Raw genomic sequence first — 26334 nt, 5'->3', positions numbered from 1 at the left:
TTTTTAAGAATATTTTCTGAGCGACCATTAGACCAAGGAAGCGTGGATTTTTAAGAATATTTTCTGAGAGACCATTAGACCAAGGAAGCGTGGATTTTTAAGAATATTTTCTGAGCGACCATTAGACCAAGGAAGCGTGGATTTTTAAGAATATTTTCTGAGAGACCATTAGACCAAGGAAGCGTGGATTTTTAAGAATATTTTCTGAGAGACCATTAGACCAAGGAAGCGTGGATTTTTAAGAATATTTTCTGAGAGACCATTAGACCAAGGAAGCGTGGATTTTTAAGAATATTTTCTGAGAGACCATTAGACAAAGGAAGCGTGGATTTTTAAGAATATTTTCTGAGAGACCATTAGACCAAGGAAGCGTGGATTTTTAAGAATATTTTCTGAGAGACCATTAGACCAAGGAAGCGTGGATTTTTAAGAATATTTTCTGAGAGACCATTAGACCAAGGAAGCGTGGATTTTTAAGAATATTTTCTGAGAGACCATTAGACAAAGGAAGCGTGGATTTTTAAGAATATTTTCTGAGAGACCATTAGACCAAGGAAGCGTGGATTTTTAAGAATATTTTCTGAGAGACCATTAGACCAAGGAAGCGTGGATTTTTAAGAATATTTTCTGAGAGACCATTAGACCAAGGAAGCGTGGATTTTTAAGAATATTTTCTGAAACACCATTAGACCAAGGAAGCGTGGATTTTTAAGAATATTTTCTGAAACACCATTAGACCAAGGAAGCGTGGATTTTTAAGAATATTTTCTGAGAGACCATTAGACCAAGGAAGCGTGGATTTTTAAGAATATTTTCTGAAACACCATTAGACCAAGGAAGCGTGGATTTTTAAGAATATTTTCTGAGAGACCATTAGACCAAGGAAGCGTGGATTTTTAAGAATATTTTCTGAGAGACCATTAGACCAAGGAAGCGTGGATTTTTAAGAATATTTTCTGAGAGACCATTAGACCAAGGAAGCGTGGATTTTTAAGAATATTTGCTGAGAGACCATTAGACCAAAAAAGCGTGGATTTTTAAGAATATTTGCTGAGAGACCATTAGACCAAAAAAGCGTGGATTTTTAAGAATATTTTCTGAGGCACCATCAGCTTTTTTAACATATCGTTTATTATAAGTCTCCGGCATTTTCTTTTTTTTTTTGCCTTGTGGAATGTAAAGATTTTAGATATTCTATTTGTTTTCCATTCGGATGTTTCAGTCAACAACACAGCGGAGACAGTTAAACACACAATTCAAAAAAAAAAAAAAAAAAAAAAAAAAAAACTAAAAATTAGCAAATATGGCGATAAATCTTGGCGACGACTATTTGTCATTAAAATCCATGTGGCTGTCAGTGTGTCACTCAGTCAATCTGCCAGTCGATATGGGTTTGGGTAACTAATGAATAAAACAACTTGCATAAAAACATAACACTGGCATACAAACAACAAAAACGATTAAAAATTATGCCTTAGAAATGTTCTTAGGATACAACCGTCGTCTAAATAGCGCGAAATATCACCTAAAAATAGCTTCGAAAAAGCAAGAAGGTGCTTCTTTTTCGTATCAATGAGTTGCATCCCGATTTCACAAAAATAAAACTTTTCGAAAACTTGGTCATTTGTTCCTGAATTTTGTAGACCAGTGAAATTTTTAGTGTTTATTAAGCTAAAAACACTTGCACACACACACACTTGGTCCGATTCAAGGTTATAGTAACTTGATGTAGAATGAACGAATGATGTTAGGATTTTTCTAAATTCTATTAACATTTCTCACTTTCAACAAACTTGCAGTGTTAGAATTAAATAAACCGTGCTTGTAGTCGGATTCATAGACGCAATAACAATTTACTTTATTAAAACAAAACAAACAAAAAAAAATGTTAATAACTTATAAAAATTTAGTATTATTTTTATGTTTCAATAGTTATTGGCTGTGGATAGCTACACAGGGTATTGAAACATTAGATTCACCGGCTGTACATCAATTAATAACAGATATACGTGAGTTGTGTGGAATGAAAAATGAACTATAATATTTAAGAAGGATTGTGAGACATAATTTACCTAAAATTGGTGTAAACGTAAAAACACGTGAAAAATGTTTTTGTGTCTTAAGTCTTTTGTTTGTGGTTGCAGAATATTAGGAAACTTTATGAATGAAATTAGAAACAAATTCTAAATAAACGTTGTTTATAGTGACCTTGAGTTGTTACTATTTTTTGAAAATTCAATTTAAAACTAGGTCAAGGGGAAACTGTTTTTCTTACCTTTTAAAAAATATAAGCCGATAGTCGTGACATTGGTGGCTGCCATGCAACGATGATCATAAAAACTGACTACTTTTTAGTGAAAAAGGCACAGAGAACTGAAAATAAAAATTAAGAGAACAAATATTATTTCAGAGAAAATAATAAATATTTATATAAATTAAATTGGTGTTAATAAATTAATAAATATATAGTTCGGCTTACTCCTATTGTTGTTGTAGTGTAGAAAATTTCAAATTGTTCACCAAAGGGTAACGCAAGGAAGACTGTATTGTAGATTTTCGCCACAGAATCCCATCAGTTCTCCTGATTTTTGTTTAAAGATATGCTTCGCCGGTGGTTATTTTCCAACAATATGTCCAACAAAAAGTTTTTTTGTCCAAAAACTAATCGCCGCACACTGGTCGGAATCACTGATTTAGCGACGCGAAAGTAAAAAAATCTAACTTCAAAGTAGCGAAAAGTTTTCCATTGTATCGATTACAGACACTCTGCCGACTAAAATGTTGTTTTTACTTTGTTGTTGTTGTAAATATTCTCTCAGCTATTCACTATCCAATGCAAGATACTTTGTTGTATCAGATTTTAAGAAGAAGAAGGAGAAAATAAAACAAGTAAAAAAGTGTCAGTCGGCTTTGCCGACAGATATATACCCTCAGCCAATGTGAAGTGAAACTTTCACGTACGGACAGATCGAATGTATTTAAGGTCTCTTCAGAATTTTGTGGCCCTTTTTGGACATCTGAACTTGCCGACAAAAATCTGGATTAGGAATGAACTGCACTAAGACACAAATGTAGAACTTTTGTGGGTGAGGTACCCTTAGGGAGGACCGATATGGTCCATTTTAGAAGTTAAACTAAATTTTTACAAAATATAAGGAGATCCAAAGTTTGGACCAAATTGGTTGCCCCATTCAAGTGATATCGTCATAGCATTTTTGCCGTAGCCCCATGAAACTAAGTTTGGATATAATATGATGAAGACCCAATGTTGGACCAAATCGGTTGAACAGTTCGAGAGTTATCGTGCTCTCCGACTGCCACATATAGTGACATAGGGGTTTTTTACACCTTTCGGGATGTTTTCCCAAGAAATATGGACTTGCCCTTAAAAAAACGTTTACCGTCGTAATGGAGGTAGCGAATGCAAATCGTTTCAACAAAAATCAAAGTGATTCGAGAGAAGGTCTTAAAGTGAACTTATCCGAAATTTTGTGTGAGAGGTACCAGAAGGAGTAGAAATATATAGTCCATATTCAAACCTGATCTATATCTGGTAGATATATTAGGATGCGTAAAGTATAGACCAAATGGGTCCTTCCCTTCAAGAGTTATCGTGCGCACAATTTTTCCGAACATTTTTGAACTTTTGTGGGGGCGGTACCTGAAGGAGTGGACCGATATGGCTTATCTTCGAAATTAAAATATGTTTGGACAAAATATTGCGATGGCCAAATTTTGGACCAAATCGGTTGATCCGTTCGAGAGTTATCGTGCCCTTCCGCCAGCCAGACAGACAGACGGACGGACATGGCTAAATCAACTCCAAATTGTGTGAAACACATTTCGTCCAAACATACTTGGGGTCTAAAACCATTATTTCGATGAGGCTCATTTTGTCCGTATGAAAGTGTATGTATGTTCACAAGTTTTGGTGGAGAAGATGTATAACCAACGAGAACCTCCAGTGGCAAAATTCATTTGGCAAAATTTGGTCTGAAAACGTGGACAAAATTCTCAAAATACCAAATATTGGGAGGTACCGTTATGGTGGAGAATGTTGGTGTCCACTGGGAACTCCAAATACCAAATTACACCTAATTTGGGCGGAAAATGTAGCTTAAATCCCCCAAAATACTGAAAATCGGGAAGTACCTTAAAAGGGACCTATACCCAAACGTTGACCTATGTCCACAATTTTTGGTGGAAATGTTTAATGACCACTAGAAACCCTAAGTACCAAATTGCAACTAATTTGGAAGAAAAGGTTGGTTTAAATCCTCAAAATACCGAATATCAGGAGGTATATAGGGGCTTTACCATAATATTAGCCGATGTTGTTCATATTTAGTCATTTATTACCCACGGACACATACTGAGTTTGTGCAAACTTTCAGAAACTTATCTCCATTCGTTTGCAAGTTATAAATTCCGCGCCACTAGGTCAGTGATTTCGGGTGACAAAAGAAACAATGCCCTTGAGAAGTTTTTATTTTTATCTTTTTTATTTATTTATTTTTTTGTTGCTTCTTTGGCTCCCTTGTCCCTTCTGGAAGGTTTGTGGAACAATTATTATTAGACATCGGATTTTTGCATGTTTTTTTATTTCTTATCCGATTGGACTCAAATTTTGGATCTAGGCGTTTTAAGTGTCAATTTTTCGTTATTTGGGGTCATATCAAAAATATGCAAAATATGTAAAAAAAATATGCAGAATATGCAAAAAATATACAAAATTTGCAAACAGTTTTTGGCCGAAAATCGTCATAAAAGTCGTAAAATTGACAATTAAAGTTGGAAAAAATCATCAAAAAAACTTCAAAGTGTCCTAAATTAAGATTGTTGGCCATTTAACGTCAATTTTTTTAGCAGATTATTTTGTTATTGAGACCTCCTACGACAGTGTGGCGTAGGGTATAATAATATGGTATTGTAATACCATTTTTTATTAGTAAACTATGCAAAAATATAAAATTTGATAAAATATCAAACATTTTATTTAAATTCAATATTTTCTTTGTCTTAATTTTTAGCATTAGGCAGGTTTTAACGCAAAGGGAAGAAATCAATGTCGGATTTTTTAGGCGGGGGGTGCCGCCTAAACTGTTTACTTAGATTCGATTTTAGATAGATTTTAAGATTAAGATTGCCAATTGAGCACAATTGGAATAAGTTAACACGTGCTACTGGGGCCTCGAAGTTATGAAAATCTCGATTTTTTTGCTATTTTGCGACATCGGCGACCCATATCTTTGGAACGGTTAAAGCTATTTGCCCGTATTATGCATTAAATTAAAGGTCATTCTGTTCATTTTATGTTCAAAAACAAAATACGTAAGTATTACTGAATTCGAGATAGAAAGCCAGTGTCCCGAAAAACGTGACTACGTACGCCTTAGGACGAAAATGGAGCCTATCCGGGTACAGTCGACTACTTGGAGAACGAATTGTTTTAGTTGTTCGTCCGTTGTAATTAATTGGTTGTAATCTGTGGTGAGCTCGACTCAGAGTTAATGCGTTATCTCTCGAGAAACAAGAAGTCCCACTTTTAATTACGCCAGGTAGACATTTTTTAGGAATTTCGACAGCTGTTCTTCTGTATGTTTGGGTCGAATATTTCCGGAGTAGTTTCCATCTTCGCTTTGTTAAGATTTTTGTCGCAATTTGACTCTTTACCGTATTTTGCACTGTCGGATCAAACCATGCCAAGCCAACAAGTTCAGGAATAAGATACCACAGGTAATTTATCATTTTGTTATTTCATTTTTCTGATACTTGTTTGTCTATGTTTTAGTATTTCAATAGATTTTCAATGAGGTCTAGGTCTTGTTTTGATGCTAAACGCTTCGTAGAATCTGAAGAACCATCTCTCCCGAAAAGAATCAAGCGTGGCTTCAGGAAAATCCTAACCATGAAACTGCCATTGCTACTGAACCCCTGTAAGTTATCCTATAGAACGTTAGTCGTATCATTTTAGCTACAGTAGAAGCTCTCGGAGAGCATCCCAACAAATATAAGATCTTTAGAAGCTTTATCAGTTCTGATATTCTTTTACTTGTTTTCTTTCTTAGCACCACAGTCTATGTCTTGATCTTGTTCGAATACAGTTCAGAATACAACTAACTAACTTTTTTGGTATTTTTCAATTATGCTTCTGTGTATTTGCGCACAGTGTTGGGTAATCGTTTTGTAACACCGTCCGACAATTTTCAAAACATTTTGTTACACTTGAACCGGACTATATACGTTTGAAAGTATAGGCAAAATGGAGTATAATGGTATTTTTAATTTTTCGTTTTCTCATCGTTTTGACCTTTTAGAGGTCAAACAAATTTCAAAGGTCATCATTTTTTAAAAAATATTTTAAATACTTGTAATCGTCGTACGATGCTGGTATTGGTGTCATATTAAAGAGGAGAGTATAGGCTTTATATAATAAAAATATCCTTGAAAAATTAAGTCAAAAGTGAGCATTTTGGCAGGCGCATATCTCCTAAACCGCGAAGAATTTTAATTTGCTCATGGAGGCAAAGTTGTAGCTCTAGTCATAAAGAACATCAATTCTGGACAAATGAAATACATCAAACCACATTTTCAAGGTCAAAATTGCCAAGGTCAAACCCCTAGAAAAAGTTATAGAAGATGAGGTTTCGTGGATTTCATGTGTCCAGAATTTATATTCTTTATGACAAGAGCTACAACTTTGCCTCCATGAACAAATTAAAATTCTTCGCGGTTTAGAAGATATCCGCCTGCCAAAATGCTAACTTTTGACTTAATTTTTCCAGGATATTTTTGATGACCTTTTTATCCTGGAATGCAATAATTTATAATTATTTTATAAAGCCGATACTCTCCTCTTTAATATGACACCAATACCAGCATCGTACGACGAGTACAAGTATTTAAAATATTTTTTTTAAAAATGTTGACCTTTGAAATTTGTTTGACCTCTAAAAGGTCAAAACGATGAGAAAACGAAAAATTAAAAATGCCATTTTACTCCATTTTGCCTATATTTTCAAACGTATATAGTCCGGTTCAAGTGTAATTTTGGCTGTCGGACAGTGTAATGATGACTGACTCACTGACTGACTGATAATCAATGCCCAGGATAAACGGCTAAAGCGAGAATCTTGAAATTTTGGGTGAGCGTCAGTCTTGGTTCGAAGGTGTTTTTGGAAATTCGAACTAGAAGGGTACGAAAAGCCCTAAGAGGTACTAAATATGGTACAATTTGTATTTGGCGAACCGGTAAAGTTAAAATTGTGAAATTTTGAATGAAGGTCACTGATGGATTATTGGATAAACGTACCGAACGGGTTTCAAAAATTCGAACTACAAGTGTACGAAAAGTACTAAAATGTACTAAATGTGGTACAATTTGGTATTATCTGAACGGATAGAGCTAGAAGCTTCAAATTTGGAATGATAATCAAGGTTGAGAAGTTGGGTTGATACAAGGTGATGGTTTTGGAAATGTGTACCCATTTGTACGAAAGGTACTCAATGGTACTAAATTTGGTACAATTTGGATTTGGGCTAACGAATAGGGTTGGAATCCTGAAATTTGGATTTAGCATCACTGTGGGAACGTAGGATTGATATATGGAGGAATTTTTGGAAATTCGTACTTATGTGTACGAAAAGTACCAAATGGTACTAAATTTGGTACAATGAGGATTTGGGTGAACGGATAGAGCTGGAATCTCGAAATTTGGAATTGAGATTACTGGTAGAGTGTAGGATTGAGGTAGTTTTGGAAACTCGTACTTACGGGTACTAAATGGTACAACATTTACTACGATGGGGATTTGGGTGAACTGATAGAGCCGGGATCCTGAATTCGTTATTGAGATTACTGTTGAAGTGTAGGATTTATATAGTTTTGGAAATTCGAACTTATGTGTACGAACACTACAACTACTTTTACTACTTTAGTACAATTTGGATTTGGGCTAACGTATGGAGTTGGAATCTTGAAATTTGGAATAAGGATCACTGTAGGAACGTAGGATTGATATATGGAGGTAGTTTTGGAAATTCGTACTTATGTGTACGAAAAGTACTAAATTTAGTACAATTTGTATTTGGGTGAACGGATTGAACTTCATTCCTCAAATTTGGACTGAAGGTCACTGATGAAGAGTAAAAAAGATAACCAAAAGGTTTTTGAAAATTATGAGTGTGCGAAAAGTACTAAATGGTACCAGATTTAGTACAATTTGGATTTGGATTTGGGCTAACGGATAGAGCTGGAATCCTGAAATTTGGAATTATGATTACTGTTGAAATGCAGGATTGAGGAAATTTTAGAAATTCGTACTTATGGGTACGAAAAGAACTAAATGGTACCAAATTTGGTACAATTCCGATTTGGGTGAACGGATATAGCTGAAACTTAAATACGTACTTATGGGTACGAAAGTTATAAATTTGGTGCAATCTGGATTTCGATTTTGGTTTTAGATCTGGAGTCCTGAAATTCGGAATAAAGATTACTGTTAAAGTGAAGGATTGAGGTAGTTTTCGAAAATTTGTCTTATAGGTACGAAGAGTGCGAAATGGTACTAAGTTTGGTACAATTTGGAATTGGACGAACGGATACCGCTGGAACCTTGATATTTGGAATTACGATTATTATTATTTTGTATTAATGTCAGTGTATGTTTGAGATATGTCGTCGAAATACGTGGTGTCGTCGAAATTTGTTTGGACAGTGCTGTAATCAGTATTTTTTTTTGGATTTAGGGTGAGTATTTGGTGTGCAACGTTTGTCTCGCTGTTAATGTGTAAGGGTGGGATACGGCTGATCTTTTTGAAAACCGAACAGTACTAAAATAAAAATAAATATTGATTAAAATTGGAATTAGTGTAATCAAATTTTCAGTGATCGCCATTTCCATATTATATATTGTTTATTTATTTTTTATCCTTTCCGCAGACGAAGTAGCGGGCACGTTCCTAGTTATTATTATATAATTTTTTCTTTATTTGAAAATTTTATCTGTTTTCAAATAAAATAAGAATCAGCTTGAGCCAGACTTGGGGTTGAACCTACGTCCTTGAAAAACATATGAAAAAAATGTTCGGCTTTCCTTTTTCACTTCAAAAATCATAGGTCATTAAGCTCGACTCCAACGAAAAATTCATTTCTCTTTATACCCTACACCACCTTGTGGTAAGGGGTATTATGTCTTTGTGCATTAGTTTGTAACATGCAAAAGGAAACGAGATAGACCCATAGTTCCTTTTAGGGATGTACATAGAATCACTTTCTATCACTGTCTGTGCGTCTGTCTGTCTGACCGTCTGTCCATGTATTTTTGTAAACAAAGTCCGATTTATTGTCCGATTTGCTTGAAAATTGGGGAAGATAGTTTTTTTGGCCAAAGGACGAACGCTATTTATTTTGGTACAAATCGGTTCACATTTGGATATAGCCCCCACATATATTTTCACCCGATTTAAGGAATTTGGTGCACGAAACACGCTATATATGTCCGATTTCAATTAAATTTGGAATGTCCGACGGTATTTAGTCTAGAAATAAGTGTGCCGTATTATATAGAAATCGGTTCAAATTTGGCTATAGCTCCTATATATATTCTCGGCCGATTTTAGGTATTTGATACACGAAACGCGCTATATATGTCCGATTTCAATGAAATTTGGAATGTGCGACGGAATTTAGTCTAGAAATAAGTGTGCCAAATTATATAGAAATCGGTTCAGATTTGGATATAGCCCCATATATATTTTCGCTCGATTTAAGGAATTTGGTGCACGAAACACGCTATATATGTCCGATTTCAATTAAATTTGGAATGTCCGACGGTATTTAGTCTAGAAATAAGTGCGCCAAATTATATAGAAATCGGTTCAAATTTGGCTATAGCTCCTATATATATTCTCGGCCGATTTTAGGTATTTGATGCACGAAATCCGTTATATAAGACCGATTTCAATAAAATTTGGAATGTTTGCCGGGATTTGGCCTAGAAATAAGTGTGCCAAATTATATTGAAATCGGTTCAGTTTTGGATATAGCTCTCATATATATTTTAGGCAGATTTGAGGTATTTGATGCACGAAACACGCTATATATGTCCGATTTTGATGAAATTTGGACAATGTGACAGAATTTGGTCTACAAATAAATGTGAAAAATTATATCGAAATCTGTTCTGGATTGGATTTAGCTCCCATATATATTTTATATATTCACAGTGGTGTAGGGTATTACTTTGATCATTTCCCTACTGGTTTTATTTTGCCAATATTTCGACCATAATCGATGATCATCATCAGGGCGTTTTGACTCTAAAAGAAAACCATGGAAGCAATATCGCCAGCAATAATTAATAATTTAGTATCCTCTATGCCTAAAATATGTGTCTGTGTCATCCAGAATAGAGTATACGCAACGAATTATCGATTTCAATAGTTTTTGTTGTACCTCAAATTGGGGGATGCTTTAGTTTTGTCCGCTTATATTTGCGACCTATAATGTTTTTTTGAATTTTAACTTTTGTTTATTAAATTCTGAATTTCTTATTTTTGTGTGTTTCCAATAATAAAGATATAAATAAATAGAAAGAAAAATAAAAAATAAATGTATATCTATGCTTTCTCAAAAAAATTATCATTTTAAAAAAATGTACTGAGGGGGTGCTTTAGTTTTGGCCGACACTGTATATATAACCCTTTTAACACAATAGACATACATATATATTTTAAAAATGTATAATTAAACCGTTTTGTACTCTTTGCGATCTAACAAAAAATAATGTTTTAAATTTCAAATTATATACAAAACTATTGACCAAACTAATCTTTACAATTTACCACAAAACTGAATGGCATTAAAAGTGTGTCAGTGACCCTCTTTAATCCAAAAAGCATTTCCTTTATTTCGGTTAACATAAAATTATAATTCTGGTATAACTATAAATGCAAAAACCGGAGACGACAACTGTTGCTTGTTATTGCGAATGCACGGCAAAAAGACAACAAAAACTGCATAAAAATTCGCAAAGTTGTAGAGTCGAAAAAAAAGCTTCTGCAGTGGCATTGTAAATTATTCACTACCGATCACCAGCAGCAGCACCACCAAAAGCAACGGTCCAATGGTTACAATTCGATTTTTAATTCCAGATATTTAGTGAAGCTGAGACAAGACGGTCCATCGGTTGGTTGGTTGTCTAGCATAAAGTAAAGAGTATTCAATCAAATTTAAAGTGATTTTTGTTTTGTCAGCAAAAAGTGTTTTTTTTTTTCGTTTTGGAAATGTTGAATAAAATTAAAAGTTTAATAATATTTTTAATAGTAATACATACAATTCTGTACTCAAAGGCAGCCCAGGAGCCATTACAACCACAATATGTTAGAAAACTATGTGAGTGTGTGTGCACCATATTATATTTATTAATTATTACTATTAATTACATTATTAACAAATTAAAACTTTAATTTAATTTTTGACTGAGTTCTGCGTTAATTAGAACTGGTTTGTGTCTTAAGTCTTTCGTTTTATTATTGTAAAATAGTTTATATTTGTTCGCTCAACAAGTTTTAGTGAATACAATTAGTATTGACACGTTAAAAACGAGCACCTGCAATTATTTAGTTTAAAATGATTATTTGTTATAAAACAAGTATGTTCATTCAATAATTTAAAGGCGCCGCTTGTTATACTTGCTCCATATATTGAGCCGGTATTGAGTGTATTTCTGTGCGTTGTGATAACGATTATTGAGTTGCTAATAATAATTGTAGGAAACAATTAGTTACTATTGTGACACACAGCTTTGATATGGATCTAAAGAGATAAGTATATTAGAGTGCCTTAAGCAACAAAATATCTCGCACTACTTTAATATATTAAACAAATATCTTTGCAGACATGAATTTCCTAAAAAAATATTTAAAGATATTTTATTTTGACTGCTTAAATTTTTTCCAATATTTTATATATTTTTCAAACATGGATTTTTTAAAAAAACATTTTTCGATGGTGGATTTAAAAAAATATTTTTCAATCGAGGTTTCTTAAAAAAATTTATTTTTTTTCAGACGGGAATTAAAAAATATAAAAATGTGAATCTCTAAAAAAACATTTTTACCAATTTGTACTTTAAACAAAAATTTTTTCGAATGTGGATTTTGTACAAAAAAATATTTTTTAAACGTGGATTAAACAAATTTTTAAAAAATTAAAAAAAAAATTCAAATGTGAATTTTTTAAAAAATATTTTTTCAAACCTGGATTTCTGAAAAAATATTTTTTTAAATTTCGATTTTCTAAAAAATATTTGTTTTAAACTTGGATTTTTTAAAAAAATATTTTTTCAAAAGAAGATTTCAAACAATATATTTTCAAATGTGGATTTTGTAGAAAAAATCTTTTTTTTAAGAGTAACCTTTTAAACAATTATTTTTTAAACGTGGATTTTTAAAAAAATATATTTTTCAAAGGTGGATTTTAAAAAAAATGTTTGGATTTTTTAAATTTTTTTTAAACTTGGATTTCTTAAAATAATTTATTACTAATTTGGATTTTTAAACAAAAATATTGGATTGGATTTAAAAAAAAAAAAATATTTTTTCCAGAGAAGATTTTTTAAAAAATATTTTTCAAAACTGTTTGTTTTGTTTTTTGTTGAAGTTCAATCTCATTTTCGATTGTCTGAGTGGAGTATTCCCCCATTGGCTCAACTTCATTTATTACCCTCTATTACAGAGAGTAATGTTTTTCAAAACGAACTGACAGTGTTGCAAAATTTTACTGATCGCTACCAATATCATGATTTCATCCCGGCGAAGGGAATTATCAATTGGCTTCTCAGTTTTTGAAATGATGCCTTTTTTAGCGAAAAACCGAACTCTTTAAGTGTCTAGTATTCCCATATGAATGAGAATCACACTCACTTTTCGGCTTTTCCCTTCGCCGGGATGAAATCATGATATTGGTAGCGATCAGTAAAATTTTGCAACACTGTCAGTTCGTTTTGAAAAACATTACTCTCTGTAATAGAGGGTAATAAATGAAGTTGAGCCAATGGGGGAATACTCCACTCAGACAATCGAAAATGAGATTGAACTTCAACAAAAAACAAAACAAACAAAAAACAGCCGAGGCACGGGCGAATTGGAGCTTTGTTAAAAACAAAAAAACAAAATTCCAATAAACAACCTCACAGGCAACTGTGTTGGTGTTCTTTTTAACTCACAGAATTCGAAGAATTCTTAGTTGATACGTGCTGACATGTTGCAAAATATTTTGATTTTGGTGTTTCTTTGGAAAAGCCGAAAAGTGAGTGTGATTCTCATTCATATGGGAATACTAGACACTTAAAGAGTTCGGTTTTTCGCTAAAAAAGGCATCATTTCAAAAACTGAGAAGCCAATTGATAATTCCCTTCGCCGGGATGAAATCATGATATTGGTAGCGATCAGTAAAATTTTGCAACACTGTCAGTTCGTTTTGAAAAACATTACTCTCTGTAATAGAGGGTAATAAATGAAGTTGAGCCAATGGGGGAATACTCCACTCAGACAATCGAAAATTTTTCAAAACTATATTTTTTTAAACATGAATTTAAAAATATATTTTTTAAACTTGAATTAAAAAAATATATTTTTCAAACGTCGTGGATTTAAACAAAATGATTTGTTTTTTTCAAACGTGGATTTAAACAAAAAATTTTTTTTCCGATGTGGATTTAAAAAAATATTTTTTCAAAGGTGGCTTTAAAATATTATTTTTTTAAACGTGGGTTTACAAAATGTTTTTTTTTTTCAAACGGGGATTTAAAAAAAATATTTGTTCCGAATCATCAAACGTGGACTTTTTACAGAAATATTTTTTTTCAAATGTGGATCTGTTAAAAATTTATTTTGTGGATTTTGTTTTAGAATTGATATTTACAATTTTAAATATTTTTAAAATATATGTTTTCCAATATTTCAAATATTTTTTAATCGTGGATTTAAAACAAATGTACATTTTATCCAATATTTCAAATTTCAAATATTTTTCCAACGTAAATTTTTTAAAATATATTTTTTTATTTCAAATAATTTTCAAACGTGTTTTTTCTTAAATATTTTTACAATATTTCAAAAATTTCAAATATTTTCCAATACTTACAAACCTGGATTTTTAAAACATATTTTTTCTAATATTTCAAATATTTTTCTAACGTGGATTTTTTAAAAAATAGTTTTTCGAATATTTGAAATTTTTTTAAAAGGTAGATTTTTTAAGAAAAAGTTTTCCAAATTTTTAAATATTTTTCAAACGTGGATTTTTTAAAAAATAGTTTTTCGAATATTTGAAATTTTTTTAAAAGGTAGATTTTTTAAGAAAAAATTTTTCCAAATTTTTAAACGTGGATTTTTTAAAAAATATTTTTTCCAATATTTCATATATTTTTCAAAAGTGGATTCTTTAAAACATATTTTTCCAATATTTAAAATATTTCTCAAACGTGGATTTTTTAAAAAATATTTTTTCATATATTTTTCAAAAGTGGATTCTTTAAAACATATTTTTTCCAATATTTAAAATATTTCTCAAACGTGGATTTATTTAAAAAATATTTTTTCCAATATTTAAAATATTTTTCAAACGTGGATTTTGTAAAAAATATTTTTTCGAATATTTCAAATATTTTTCAAACGTCGTGGACTTTTTAATAAATATTTTTTTCCAATATTTCAAATTTCAAATATTTTTCAAACGTGGATTTTTAAAAAAAAATATTTTTGCAATATTTCAAATATTTTTCAAACGTCGATTTTTTTAAATATATTTTTTTCATTTCAAATATTTTCCAAACGTGGATTTTTATAAAATATATTTTTTTATTTAAAATATTTTCCAAACGTGGATTTTTATAAAATATATTTTTTTATTTAAAATATTTTCCAAACGTGGATTTTTATAAAATATATTTTTTTTATTTAAAATATTTTCCAAACGTGGATTTTTATAAAATATATTTTTTTATTTAAAATATTTTCCAAACGTGGATTTTTATAAAATATATTTTTTTATTTAAAATATTTTCCAAACGTGGATTTTTATAAAATATATTTTTTTATTTAAAATATTTTTCAAAAGTGTTTTTTTAATGTTTCTCCAATATTTCAAAAATTTTAAATATTTGCCAATACTTACAAACCTGGATTTTTTCAAACATATTTTTTCTAATATTTCAAATATTTTTCTAACGTGGATTTTTTAAAAAATATTTTTTCGAATATTTCAAATATTTTTAAAAGGTAGATTTTTGAAGAAAATGTTTTCTAATCTTTCAAATAATTTTCAAACGTGGATTTTTTAAAAAAATGTTTTTTCCAATATTTCTTATATTTTTCAAACGTGGATTCTTTAAAAAATATTTTTTCCAATATTTCAAGAATTTTCTAACGTGGATTTTTTAAAAAGTATGTTTTCCAATATGTCAAATATTTTTCAAATGTGTATTTTTTTAAGAAATATTTTTCCAATATTTTAAATATTTTTCAAACGTGGATTCTTTCAAAAATATTTTTCCAATATTTAAAATATTTTTCAAACGTGGATTTTTAAAAGATATTTTTTGAATATTTCTAATGTTTTTCAAGCGTGGATTTTTTAAAAAATATGTTTTCCAATATCAATTATTTTTCAAAGGTGGATTAAAAAACAATCCAACATTTCAAACTTCAAATATTTTTTAAACGTGGATTTTAAAAAAAATATTTTTTCCAATATTTCAAATTTCAAATATTTTTCAAACGTGGATTTTTAAAAAATAATTTTATTTTTTCAAACGTGAATTGTTTAAATAATATTTTTTCAAACATTTTTTCAAACGTCGATTATTTAAAAAAAAAATCTCAAACGTCGAACATTTAAAAAATATATATATTTATTTAAACGTGGATTTCAAAAAAGTCCAATATCTATTTCTTGATCTTGACGTTTTTATCGATTGTGAATAATTTGTTTTGTTTCTCTATTTCCAGCTGATGGTATTCCAACCTGTCCCGAAGATAACACCGTAGATAGCTGCATTCGTGATGCCTTCAATTACATGATTCGCAGCAGCATTAAGGGAGTACCAGAGCTGAATATACCACCCATAGATCCGATGCGTATGAATAAATTAAATGTACAATTTTCAAATAATTTAATACGCGGTAAGGCAGCAGTGCGCAATGTTAGTGTAGTTGGTATATCTACGGCAGAGTTTAAGCGGGTTCACTATGAACGTAAAGATAATGATGTCAAGTTGAGTATACACATTCAACTGCCGCTACTGCAAATCACTGGGAAATATAGAGCCGAGGTGGTTATAAATAATGCACGATTTTCCTCCAAGGGGTTGTTTAATATATCACTGAGTAAGTTAGGTGGAGATAAATCTGATATAAAATGTTTATTTTTCTAATTTCTGTTTTAATTTTCTAGTTGACATTGACTCCAAATCAGACCACTATGCCCAACTTTATGAACGTGATGGCCACACATTTATGTCATTGACGGGTCTTAATTTGGATCCCACATTGGGCGATATGAAAATCTATGCCAGTGGTTTGGTACCAGATCCGGCTTTAAGTAAGTTTTTTTTATTACTCGTATATATTGAGTGTAATGTATAATTTAAATTATTTTGTCTTGCAGATAATGCCCTCTTGGAAATTGTCAATAGTCAGTGGCGCATTATTTACCGATCTGTTGTCACTTCCACCCGTTCCACTTGGCAACCGATAGTTGTCAATTACACAAATAACTTTTTCTCGCATTTACCATTTGATTTGTTAATAACAAATCGTAAAAATTAGAAATAGAGTTTTTTTAAGATATGTTACTTATTTTTTATATTCTAAGAACACAAGATACGAATTTGAATTTAGATTTAATATGGGGTTTTCATAGCAAAATGTCGAGGTATTATTAAAAAATAAAGTATATATTTTTGCTATCAGATATTGAATGACAGCAATTTTATTAGACGTACAGACTTTTGAAAGAAAGAATTTTTTTAAGTGTAACTAAATATGGGTTTCCTATATTCCTTTCTGGATATGGACTTAAAATACCAACACAATTGCTCTGATCCAGAACCTCCTGAATCTGAATAATTTTTTTTAAATTTTTACAATATTTTTCCTTACATGTTGATGTGTAGGTGTTAGCAGGTTCTGGAACAGAGCAAATATGTTCATTTTTTACCTTCAAATGAGGCGTATCAGAAACATTTAAAATTTCTAAAATGGAGTGAACGGTAATAAATGGAATATAAGGCAAAGTAATTCAGGCTAAATATGAAAAAACAAGTAAAAAAGTATCAGTCGGCTTTGCCGACAGAGATATACCCTCAGCCTGTGTATATTGAAACAATTTTTTCCCAAAAAACGCATGTATTTAGGGAGTTTTAAAAATTTTGGGCGTTTGAACTGACAAAAATGTTGATTAGGATTAAAGATCAAAAGTTTTGCGGAGGAGATACTAAAAAGAATGGATCTCCAGCCACTGCATATGGTACCATAGGGGTTTTTTACAACTTCAGGGATGTTTGCTCAAGAAGTATGGACTTGCCCCTGAAACAACTTTTACCATCGCAATTGAGGCAGCGAATGCAAATTGCTTCAACAAAAATCAAAGTGATTTGAGAGCAGGTCTTAAAATGAACATGTATCCGAAATTTTGTGTGGGAGGTACCGGATGGAGTGGACAAATATAGTCCATATTTGAATCTGATCTATATCTGGTAGATATATTTGGATGTGTAAAGTATGGACCAATTCGGCCACCCTCTTCAAGAGTTATCGTACGCACAATTTTTCCGAACATTTTTGAACTTTTGTGGGGGAGGTACCTGAAGGAGTGGACCGATATGGCTTATCTTCGAACTTAAACTATGTTTGGACAAAATATTACTAAGGCCAAACTTTGGACCGAATCGGCAGACCTGTTCGAGAGTTATTTTGCCCTCCAACCTCCTCACACGGTGTCATAGGGGTTTTTTGCAACTTTCAGGCTATTTTCTCAGGAAGTATGGACTTGCCCCTGATGAAACTTATACCGTCGTATGGAGGGCAGTGAATACAAGTTGCTAAAGCAAAAATCAAAGCGATTCGAGAGATGTTCCTAAACTGAACTTTTCCAAAATTTTGTGTGGGAGGTACCCGACGGAGTGGACCGATTGAGTCCATATTAAAACCTGATCTAAGTCTGGTACACGCTCCACGATGGGCAAAGTATGGACCAAATCGGTTACACCCTTCAAGAGTTATCGTGCGTACAAATTTTCCGAACATTTTCGAACTTTTGTGGGGGAGGTACCAGAAGGAGTGGACCGATATAGCTCATCTTCGAACTTAAACTAAGTTTGGACAAAATATTACGAAAGCCAAAATTTGAACCGAATCGGTTCATCCCTTCGAGAGTTATCGTGCGCTCCAGCCAGCCAGACAGACAGACAGACAGACGGACGGACATTGCTCAATCGACTCCAAATTGTCTGAAACACATTTCGTCCAAACATACTTGGGGTCTAAAACCATTATTTCGATGAGGCACATTTTGCCCGTATGAAAGTGTATATGAGGAAAAGTCAAAATTTTTTAGTTTCCATGAAGCCAAGGTTTGCACTATTATAATTCGCGAACTATTGTAGTTTGCGAGTAACTATGACTATTGCTGGATTAATTTAGATGTTTTTGTACAAAGCTCAAAAATTTAGCAAAAAAAATTAATTTACGTGGTAGTTACGACCGCGTAAAGGAAAAACCATAGGTAAAAAACGTTGAATCTAAACAGGTTTTTTACATTGCTATTCAATTTCTGATTAAACCATTCAAATGACGGACATCTGTCCAAAGTAAAAGTTGGAGACTACAAAATGAAGATTACACTTCTAATGTATCACTTTCCAAAATTTCCACTGCATCCACCATTTATGGATGCTGACATTTTGAAGCCGGATTTCAGGTGTTTTTTGTATTTTTTATGTAACTGGGACGCGCATTCGGATATTTCGAAAAACCAATTATAGGACTAAAGAACTCGCGATTTCGCATAATCTGATATGTATATTAAGTATGTAGCCCAGACAGAAGCAGAGTAATCTACTGCCAAAGGCCAATATTTAGTGCGATATTTTTTCTAAAAAACCTATTTTTTGGGTACAGTATTTACAATATCGTTTTGAGTGTGCTGGTACCCCGCGATATTTTAGTTTTTCGACGATCCGGATCATATGAATCACAGATCGTAAAAATCCACCTACTAGAACGGCGGAAATGGCTACTGCGAAAATTGAAAAATTTGCGAAAAATGTTTTTCAAAATATCGCTGACTAATTCGCGTTTTATGTGGATTGTTTCCATTTCAATGAAGAAAGTGAATCATCACTCGCGTTTGTGCGAAAACAGCGGTTTGAAAAATTTAGTGGCATGGGAGCTGTCTCCGATTTATCCAAAAAATACAGTGTGATGCTACATCCACGGTTCTTGATGGATTTTATTGAAATATGTTTAGATCGATGTATTTTTTCACGGTTGATAGTGAAATCGGATGCGCATAAAAAGTGTATGCACTTTGTGCAAAATATAAGCGTAATACAGTTTGTTGCACACTAAACTGCAGACGATGCTACATCTTAGCGGCCAAAGTAAATCCTGGCAAATGTGTACAAATTAAAAGACAAGAATTCGCTGTATTGGTAAACCGCATGCGCATCAAGTGATTTTGAGGATTTCGCGATTTACACGCATTTCAAAATGTACATTAACCGATACAATTTTATTTCAAGATTATACCCCATTTAAAGGAACCCAACATTTATTTGAAAGATATCCATATCTTCTGCTAGATGTTAGCGTGTTTTCGAGAAGTGATTAGAATAAAAAATGTGATTTATTGCGTGGAATTTAACTAAAATAGAAGAAAAACTCCGAACTATTTTTCTTACATTTTGTTCAACTAACTCACAAAATAAATTTTAATAAATATTTTCTCTTACAAAAATTTTATAAATTTCCTCAATATATTTTTTGTTTTTTGCTATAATATGCAAACCGCTAAACGGATTTGTATAGTTTTGGTTTCATTTGAATTTTCGCAATGTTTAGATTACGTACATATTTTTTATATATTTTTCAGATGCATAAACAGCTTGAATTTTATTAGAACAAGTTGTAAACTACCAATTGTTTTGAATGCTTTCCTAATTTCCGCGAAAATTTACAACTTTTTCACTAAGGTTATGGGACCTCAGTAACCATATAGTATGTAGGGAGCCCCTAATTAAGAGAGTTTCTCAATATAATGATTAGAGTCTTTTAAAGATTTTTTTCTTTTTATCAGAATTGAAACCGCCATAACTTTTGCGCGCAACAACCAATATTAGTATCTCGAACAGATTTAAGAATGGGATTTTTTTCCCAATCTATGTACCAAAAATCATTCATGTAGCTTAAAAAAATTTTTTTAATTTTTTTTTTGTGGAAAACTAAAAAATTTTGTCTTTTCTTCATATACCCTTCATAGCCTAAAGGCTGAGGGTATAAAAACTAAAATAACTACTTGGACCATATTTTGCAAACAGCTAGCCAGATATCAGTACTAAATTTCTGTGCAAGTCAAGCATGATTTGAATAGTTTTAGTGCTTCATAAACTCAAAAAACTGTTGTGTTAAATTATGCGAAGCTAGTAGGAAATAAGCTGTAACTCGTTGAGTTTTAGAGATATCAGCATGAAAATTTGACACAAAATAAAGTAGAGTTATGCCACTCTTTGAGTAAATGAGCGATATGTTTCGGCGGTGTCAAAATTACCGAATAGTAAAAATTATTATTCTTTTCGTGGTAGACGTATAATACCTTTTAAATTGCAATTGCTAAAACCGAACACTTAAATGAAATATTCTCGTAGAAGTAAAAAGTGTTCTACGTGAAAAAGTAGTGAGATTATTCTACTGGATAATCCGGACAGTTTTTAATTTTCATCAGTATAGTCGACATTGTCCGTCTTTGCTCCTTTCCTTACTGGTTACCAATTTACTGTGCAAGAAGAGTCAAATTTTCCAAATTACGGAAAAAGCTCATTACATTGTGAAAGTAGGGCTAGAAATATATCGTTTTTAAAATTCACATCAGGATGTAAAAAAAGAAAAATAGGGGGCAGGTATAAAATTTCATCTTTTGGAAATTACGATTACTCGAAAATAATATTTATTTATAACCTCAATACGAAACTAATGTGTCATAAATTAATTAATTGTGTGTACAATAGGGTGATGAAGAGATTTTTAAATTCTTTTACCATGTTATTGTGTTGTTTTCGTTTTTCTAATCATGGATGGGTTTAACAATAGTATATAAAAATAATAATGTTTAAAAATAAATAATGTATGTGAGCAATTCAGATCGATGTTATCCGCCTGTTTATGTATGTCGCACGAAAACCGCTACGAAAGGATAGCATTCACTCACTTCCGTCTAAAAATCGTTCATATATTTCGCAAATTATCGTGCGAATGCCGTTACGTATCCCATGCGAAATGCTACTAACTAATTTCAATGTACATTTGTACAACTATGTTCCATAAATGAGAGCCAACCCAGCAAGCATTTTTTATCGCCCATTACCCGAAGCAGTCACTCCCAGGCGATAGAAATGCACATCCGCGATCTCGCATTCTAATTGAAGTAGACACACCGTTCGGGAAGAAATGAACCACGTCCAAGACACTACTTGTAAATGCCGCTTCCGAGACTTCCTAGAAGTACTTTTAGCGATAAAATTGGTTGTGACGAAAAAAATTTATTTATTTTGTTTTTTCTTTTTGTTTTCTTTTTACATTTTTATTACTCGAATTATTTTTCCAAAGTACCCAATGTTTTAAAGAACTATTCTTAGTTGAAATTGTCGTCTACATTACTGTTGTAATTTTAAAAATGTGATATTGCCTGGCCTGTGAATCAAAACCATGACGTTAAGAATGCAAAGCAAACATGGTAACCACTGCACCACCGCACCATATAAACATCGGATAGACTAATATCTTATATTAGTTCAAGGTTGTACACGCCTCAAATGAACGTAAACAATCGAAGTGTCTGCATTGACCAGAGAATGTGTCTGCCCACGCGATAGTCGTAAGTAGTAGCATTGTTAGTGTAAAAAAGCAATTCCCTTTTCCGCCGACTCTGTATCGATAAACAGGTCAATAAGCCCATCCAGCAAATTAAACAAAATGAGAAAATTGCTGTATGGCCCTAAAGCTGATTACCCTACAATTTGAGTCGAACTAAAGAATTTCATATCCACCACTGTTTTTATGTCGTCTTTGCTTTGCAAAGAATGCGAACATATGAGTGTTGCTTCAATAAGCGGGGGTAAAACAACGAGAAAGTTGTTGTTTTTGCATTACGCATTGATCAACAAGGCCGTGCTGATGCCTATTATTGTTGTTGGCGTTTTTTATTGTTGGACTGCAGAATTTTACATCTTTGTGTTTATTTCAGCTCTAGTCCATATTTTGTTGTATTCAAGTATTTGAATAACAACAAAATGTTTTACAGTGGATATGAAATTGATTAGTTACGGGCGGAGGGTGGGGAATACTATAGTTTCAGTTGTCACCAAACAACTTCATCAGTTCCCTTTTCCGCCGACTCTGTATCGATAAACAGGTCAATAAGCCCATCCAGCAAATTAAACAAAATGAGAAAATTGCTGTATGGCCCTAAAGCTGATTACCCTACAATTTGAGTCGAACTAACGCTTATTGAAGCAACACTCATATGTTCGCATTCTTTGCAAAGCAAAGACGACATAAAAACAGTGGTGGATATGAAATTCTTTAGTTCGACTCAAATTGTAGGGTAATCAGCTTTAGGGCCATACAGCAATTTTCTCATTTTGTTTAATTTGCTGGATGGGCTTATTGACCTGTTTATCGATACAGAGTCGGCGGAAAAGGGAACTGATGAAGTTGTTTGGTGACAACTGAAACTATAGTATTCCCCACCCTCCGCCCGTAACTAATCAATTTCATATCCACTGTAAAACATTTTGTTGTTATTCAAATACTTGAATACAACAAAATATGGACTAGAGCTGAAATAAACACAAAGATGTAAAAAAGCAATAATAGAATTTCGATCTCCTTTTCTGACACTAGGTAGTTATTCAAAAAGTTCAAAAAGGGACAGCAATGCAATTGTTATTGTAAAATGATAAAGGATCGCTATTTTCTAGAATAGAAGTTCAGAATGCGATTACTTCTGATAGAGGAAGTGAGAAACTCACTTCCAAATGCTGGCAGGGAAATGTGAAATAAAAACAAAATCTACATATACATACAAACATTGGAATGTGTGTGATTTGTTTTGTTTGAGAAAATAAAATGTGTCGGTATTTTGAATTATTTTATTTAATTAATTTCTTCAAAATAATGAATGAAACCGCCTTTATAAAGTGTCTTTACAATTTTTATTTTGTTTCAAGAGCGTGTTGCATAAATTTGATTTAAGATTTTCGGTGTTATTCGCGAGTTTACGTTCTACTCGACAGCTACAAAGCAAGTGAGTGATTTTGATATTCTCTTTCTACAAAAGACAGTCCTTTCGAAATACATAAACCCAAATTTAATGGAAAAGTGTACGTTTACGGTTATTATTTTGTATGGCTTGTCGGTCGCATAGATTTTCGTTTCGAAAGTGTTTACATGAACAGAAAATGGATTTTTTCCACTTCGGAAGCGCAAGAAACCTTTCGGTCGACATACATAAATAGGGGTATTTTTAGTCATTAAACTAAAATCATGTCATCAATATTAAAGCGGTGTTTCGAGCATTTCTCCACAGAAGCTTTTTGGCCACAGAGAGCAAAAATTGGCAATCTATGTATGTATGTATATAGTGAATAATATAATATATTATATAATTGTTCCAAAAACATCCCAGGCGGGACTTCTCTCATATCAATGAGTGCACCCCGATTCATATCAGCTCAATGACATGGACCCTAAAGTTTATCGCCGAGTCCAAACAGCGTGTCCTAAGACAGCACGAGAAGATTTACATGGCTGAAATGTCACCAACATTACTGCGGGGTATTTTGCCACCGTTGAAAATTTGATTTTGCCTAGCCGGGGAATTGAAACCACGACCTTCTGCGTGCAAGGCGAGTGTACATACCATTGCTCCACGGTGGCACCCGTGAATAAAGAACTAAAAACTATAAAATATATTAAAATCTAATATGTGGCTATACAAAACGTTTACTTTTTTTAAATGATACTTAATATGTACTATATGGTACTTTAGTACTTTTTCCCATTTTGTGCTAAAAACGTACCCTTATTTCAAAAACTAGAAAAATTGTGCTTTTCTCTAAATAAAAATGGTGAGTATCACTATATTTGGATACGTTGATATTGACATTTCTTATTGAGTTTTTAAAATTTTTGTAATTTTTCCATTACGGTACATTTTTAACAAATTTGTATATACACAAAAAATGGCCTCTCTAACATATGTCCCAAACAAATTTTGCAGCAAACATATATTTGTTTGCAAGCAGTTCCAAACATAACATATGTTTGGGTCCTGCAAACAAATATATGTTTGGGTGCAAACAAATTAAATGTTGGGTGCAAACAAATACAAATCCAAAAGCCACAAAAAAAAAAAAAAAAACAAACACATGCACCAGTGGGCGCTTTCTGAGAGCAAGGGAGCGTAAATGTCAATGTGAAACACATTGAAATGTATGCTCACTTGCTCTCAGCAAGCGCTCACTGGCTATTTCTAACATATATTCACATTTATAAATGGTGGTGTTTTTTATTGAAGGGCATAGAAAAAAGGCAAAAAAACAAAGACACAGGTAAATACAAAATTCCAAAGAAATACATAACACACTTTAATCAAAGAAAAACTGAATAAACAAACTTATAAAAAGTCGCACTTTTAAAAAGAAAAAAAAAAAATATATAGAAACATCGTTGAATGCTTCTCCATAGTAATAATACCATTTTTTTTATTTTCCTCTTCGCTTGTTACGTTGGTTAACAACAACAAAGCAAGAAACACACGTGTTTTACGCATACACATCACAAAACGTGATGCCTATTACACCATGCACACAGTTCTTTATTATAAACCAACATTCCGCAGCTGCGAGAGCCCTGTTGTTACTCTCTTTGACAAAAGTCCTCTCCTCCCATAAAAAATATGTTCTAACATAAAGAATATGTTGGTACCCAAACATATAAAATTGAGATATGTTACAAAATGTTGCAAACATATATTTGTTTGCAATCAGTCCCAAACAAATATTTGTTTGGATCCAAACATATTTATAACATATATTTGTGTTAAAATGTTTGTGGTACCAAAGAAGACTAAATACCAATATCATTTTGTATTGATGATAGGTCGGAAACAATTAAAATACCGAAAATCAGGAGATACTGTTTTGTGGGGGCTAAAAACAAAATCTAGAGGATAGTTTTCTAGCACCAAGGAAGACTAAATGCCAAATTTCAGCCATTTCGGTGTGATAATGAGGATAAAATCTTGAAAGTATGGAAAATCGGGAGGTACTGTTCTATGAAGGCTATATTAAAATGTGTTTCGATGTGTGTTGTGGAAATGACAGCGTTAAAGATGCTCAGTTATCCGTAATTCCAATTTGTTAAATTGTATTTCCGTAACCGAAATCTCTGTTTCTGTTGGACGTATTCCAAGGAACAACTTTATAATTAAAGTACATCACCTGAGCCCCAAATCAATACCTAACGGGTTAGTTTCGATGGTCAAATAGTAGAGTTTTTTAAAAAGGAGTCAAGCTACCCCAACCCCCAAGAAATGTTGATCCATGAAGAACTTATGTACCGCAGTAGTGGTATAGGTTGGTTGGCCCTGTAGCCGTTATAGCCTTTGCTTGCTTATTTGGTGTGATGGCGATTCTGAAAGTTTGCCTCAGTGTCGTCCCTTATTTAGCTTATACCTACAGTGACCAATACGCTTGGATGAAAATAGAAAAGATACACATGAATGGAAATTTGCAAGCCAAAAAAGAGGACGGGAATTTTGTAATATTTTACAAAAATTCAACTAATTTTTATATTTCTATTATTAAAAACTTACCATCCAAAGTTTTAAGTTTTTTTTTTATAATAATTGTTCCACAAACATCCCATACGGGACAAGGGAGACTTCTCTCATATCAATGAGTGCACCCCGATTCATATTAGTTCAATGATAAGTGACCTACTGTTTATTGCCGAGTCCGAACGGCGTGTCTAAGACACCATTTTTGTAGA

The 26334-nt window shown here is 32.3% G+C and overlaps 1 protein-coding gene and 1 long non-coding RNA gene across 3 annotated transcripts in view; one reads left to right on the top strand and one right to left on the bottom strand.

Annotated features, from left to right (window-relative positions):
* LOC141392135 (uncharacterized) overlaps positions 1-2661 on the bottom strand; it is a 139149-nt gene extending 136488 nt beyond the window's left edge. Inside the window, exons 1-2 of the long non-coding RNA XR_012409785.1 lie at positions 2480-2661; positions 2276-2373 (exon numbers count right to left, since the gene is read on the bottom strand). This is a non-coding gene — a long non-coding RNA (uncharacterized lncRNA). The remainder of the gene's footprint in view (positions 1-2275; positions 2374-2479) is intronic.
* Positions 1687-16978, top strand: LOC141392134 (uncharacterized). 2 transcript variants are annotated; one of them, XM_073965086.1, is made up of 4 exons: positions 1687-2009; positions 16015-16392; positions 16460-16606; positions 16673-16978. In XM_073965086.1, the coding sequence occupies exons 1-4, from the start codon at positions 1886-1888 to the stop codon at positions 16831-16833; spliced, it is 810 nt and encodes a 269-aa protein (XP_073821187.1). In that variant the 5' UTR covers positions 1687-1885; the 3' UTR covers positions 16834-16978. The 2 variants fall into 2 exon arrangements, with proteins under 2 accessions (XP_073821187.1, XP_073821188.1); XM_073965087.1 differs by lacking the exon at positions 1687-2009 and adding an exon at positions 11253-11395.
* Positions 16979-26334: the final 9356 nt, after the last annotated feature.

This window comes from Musca autumnalis, unplaced genomic scaffold (assembly GCF_047663935.1).
Source record: "Musca autumnalis isolate F117 unplaced genomic scaffold, ASM4766393v1 scaffold_2, whole genome shotgun sequence".
NCBI classification, from domain to species: domain Eukaryota; kingdom Metazoa; phylum Arthropoda; class Insecta; order Diptera; family Muscidae; genus Musca; species Musca autumnalis.
Note: the sequence above shows the minus strand (reverse complement) of the source record. Positions and strands in the feature narration are given on the sequence as shown.

Bases quoted from the DNA above. Each gene is read 5' to 3' on its own strand.
- LOC141392134 (XM_073965086.1), top strand. From the start codon at position 1,886: ATGTTAATAACTTATAAAAATTTAGTATTATTTTTATGTTTCAATAGT. The intron at 16,393-16,459 runs GTAAGTTAGGTG...TTAATTTTCTAG, and splicing joins GTTGTTTAATATATCACTGA to TTGACATTGACTCCAAATCA. The intron at 16,607-16,672 runs GTAAGTTTTTTT...TTTGTCTTGCAG, and splicing joins GGTACCAGATCCGGCTTTAA to ATAATGCCCTCTTGGAAATT.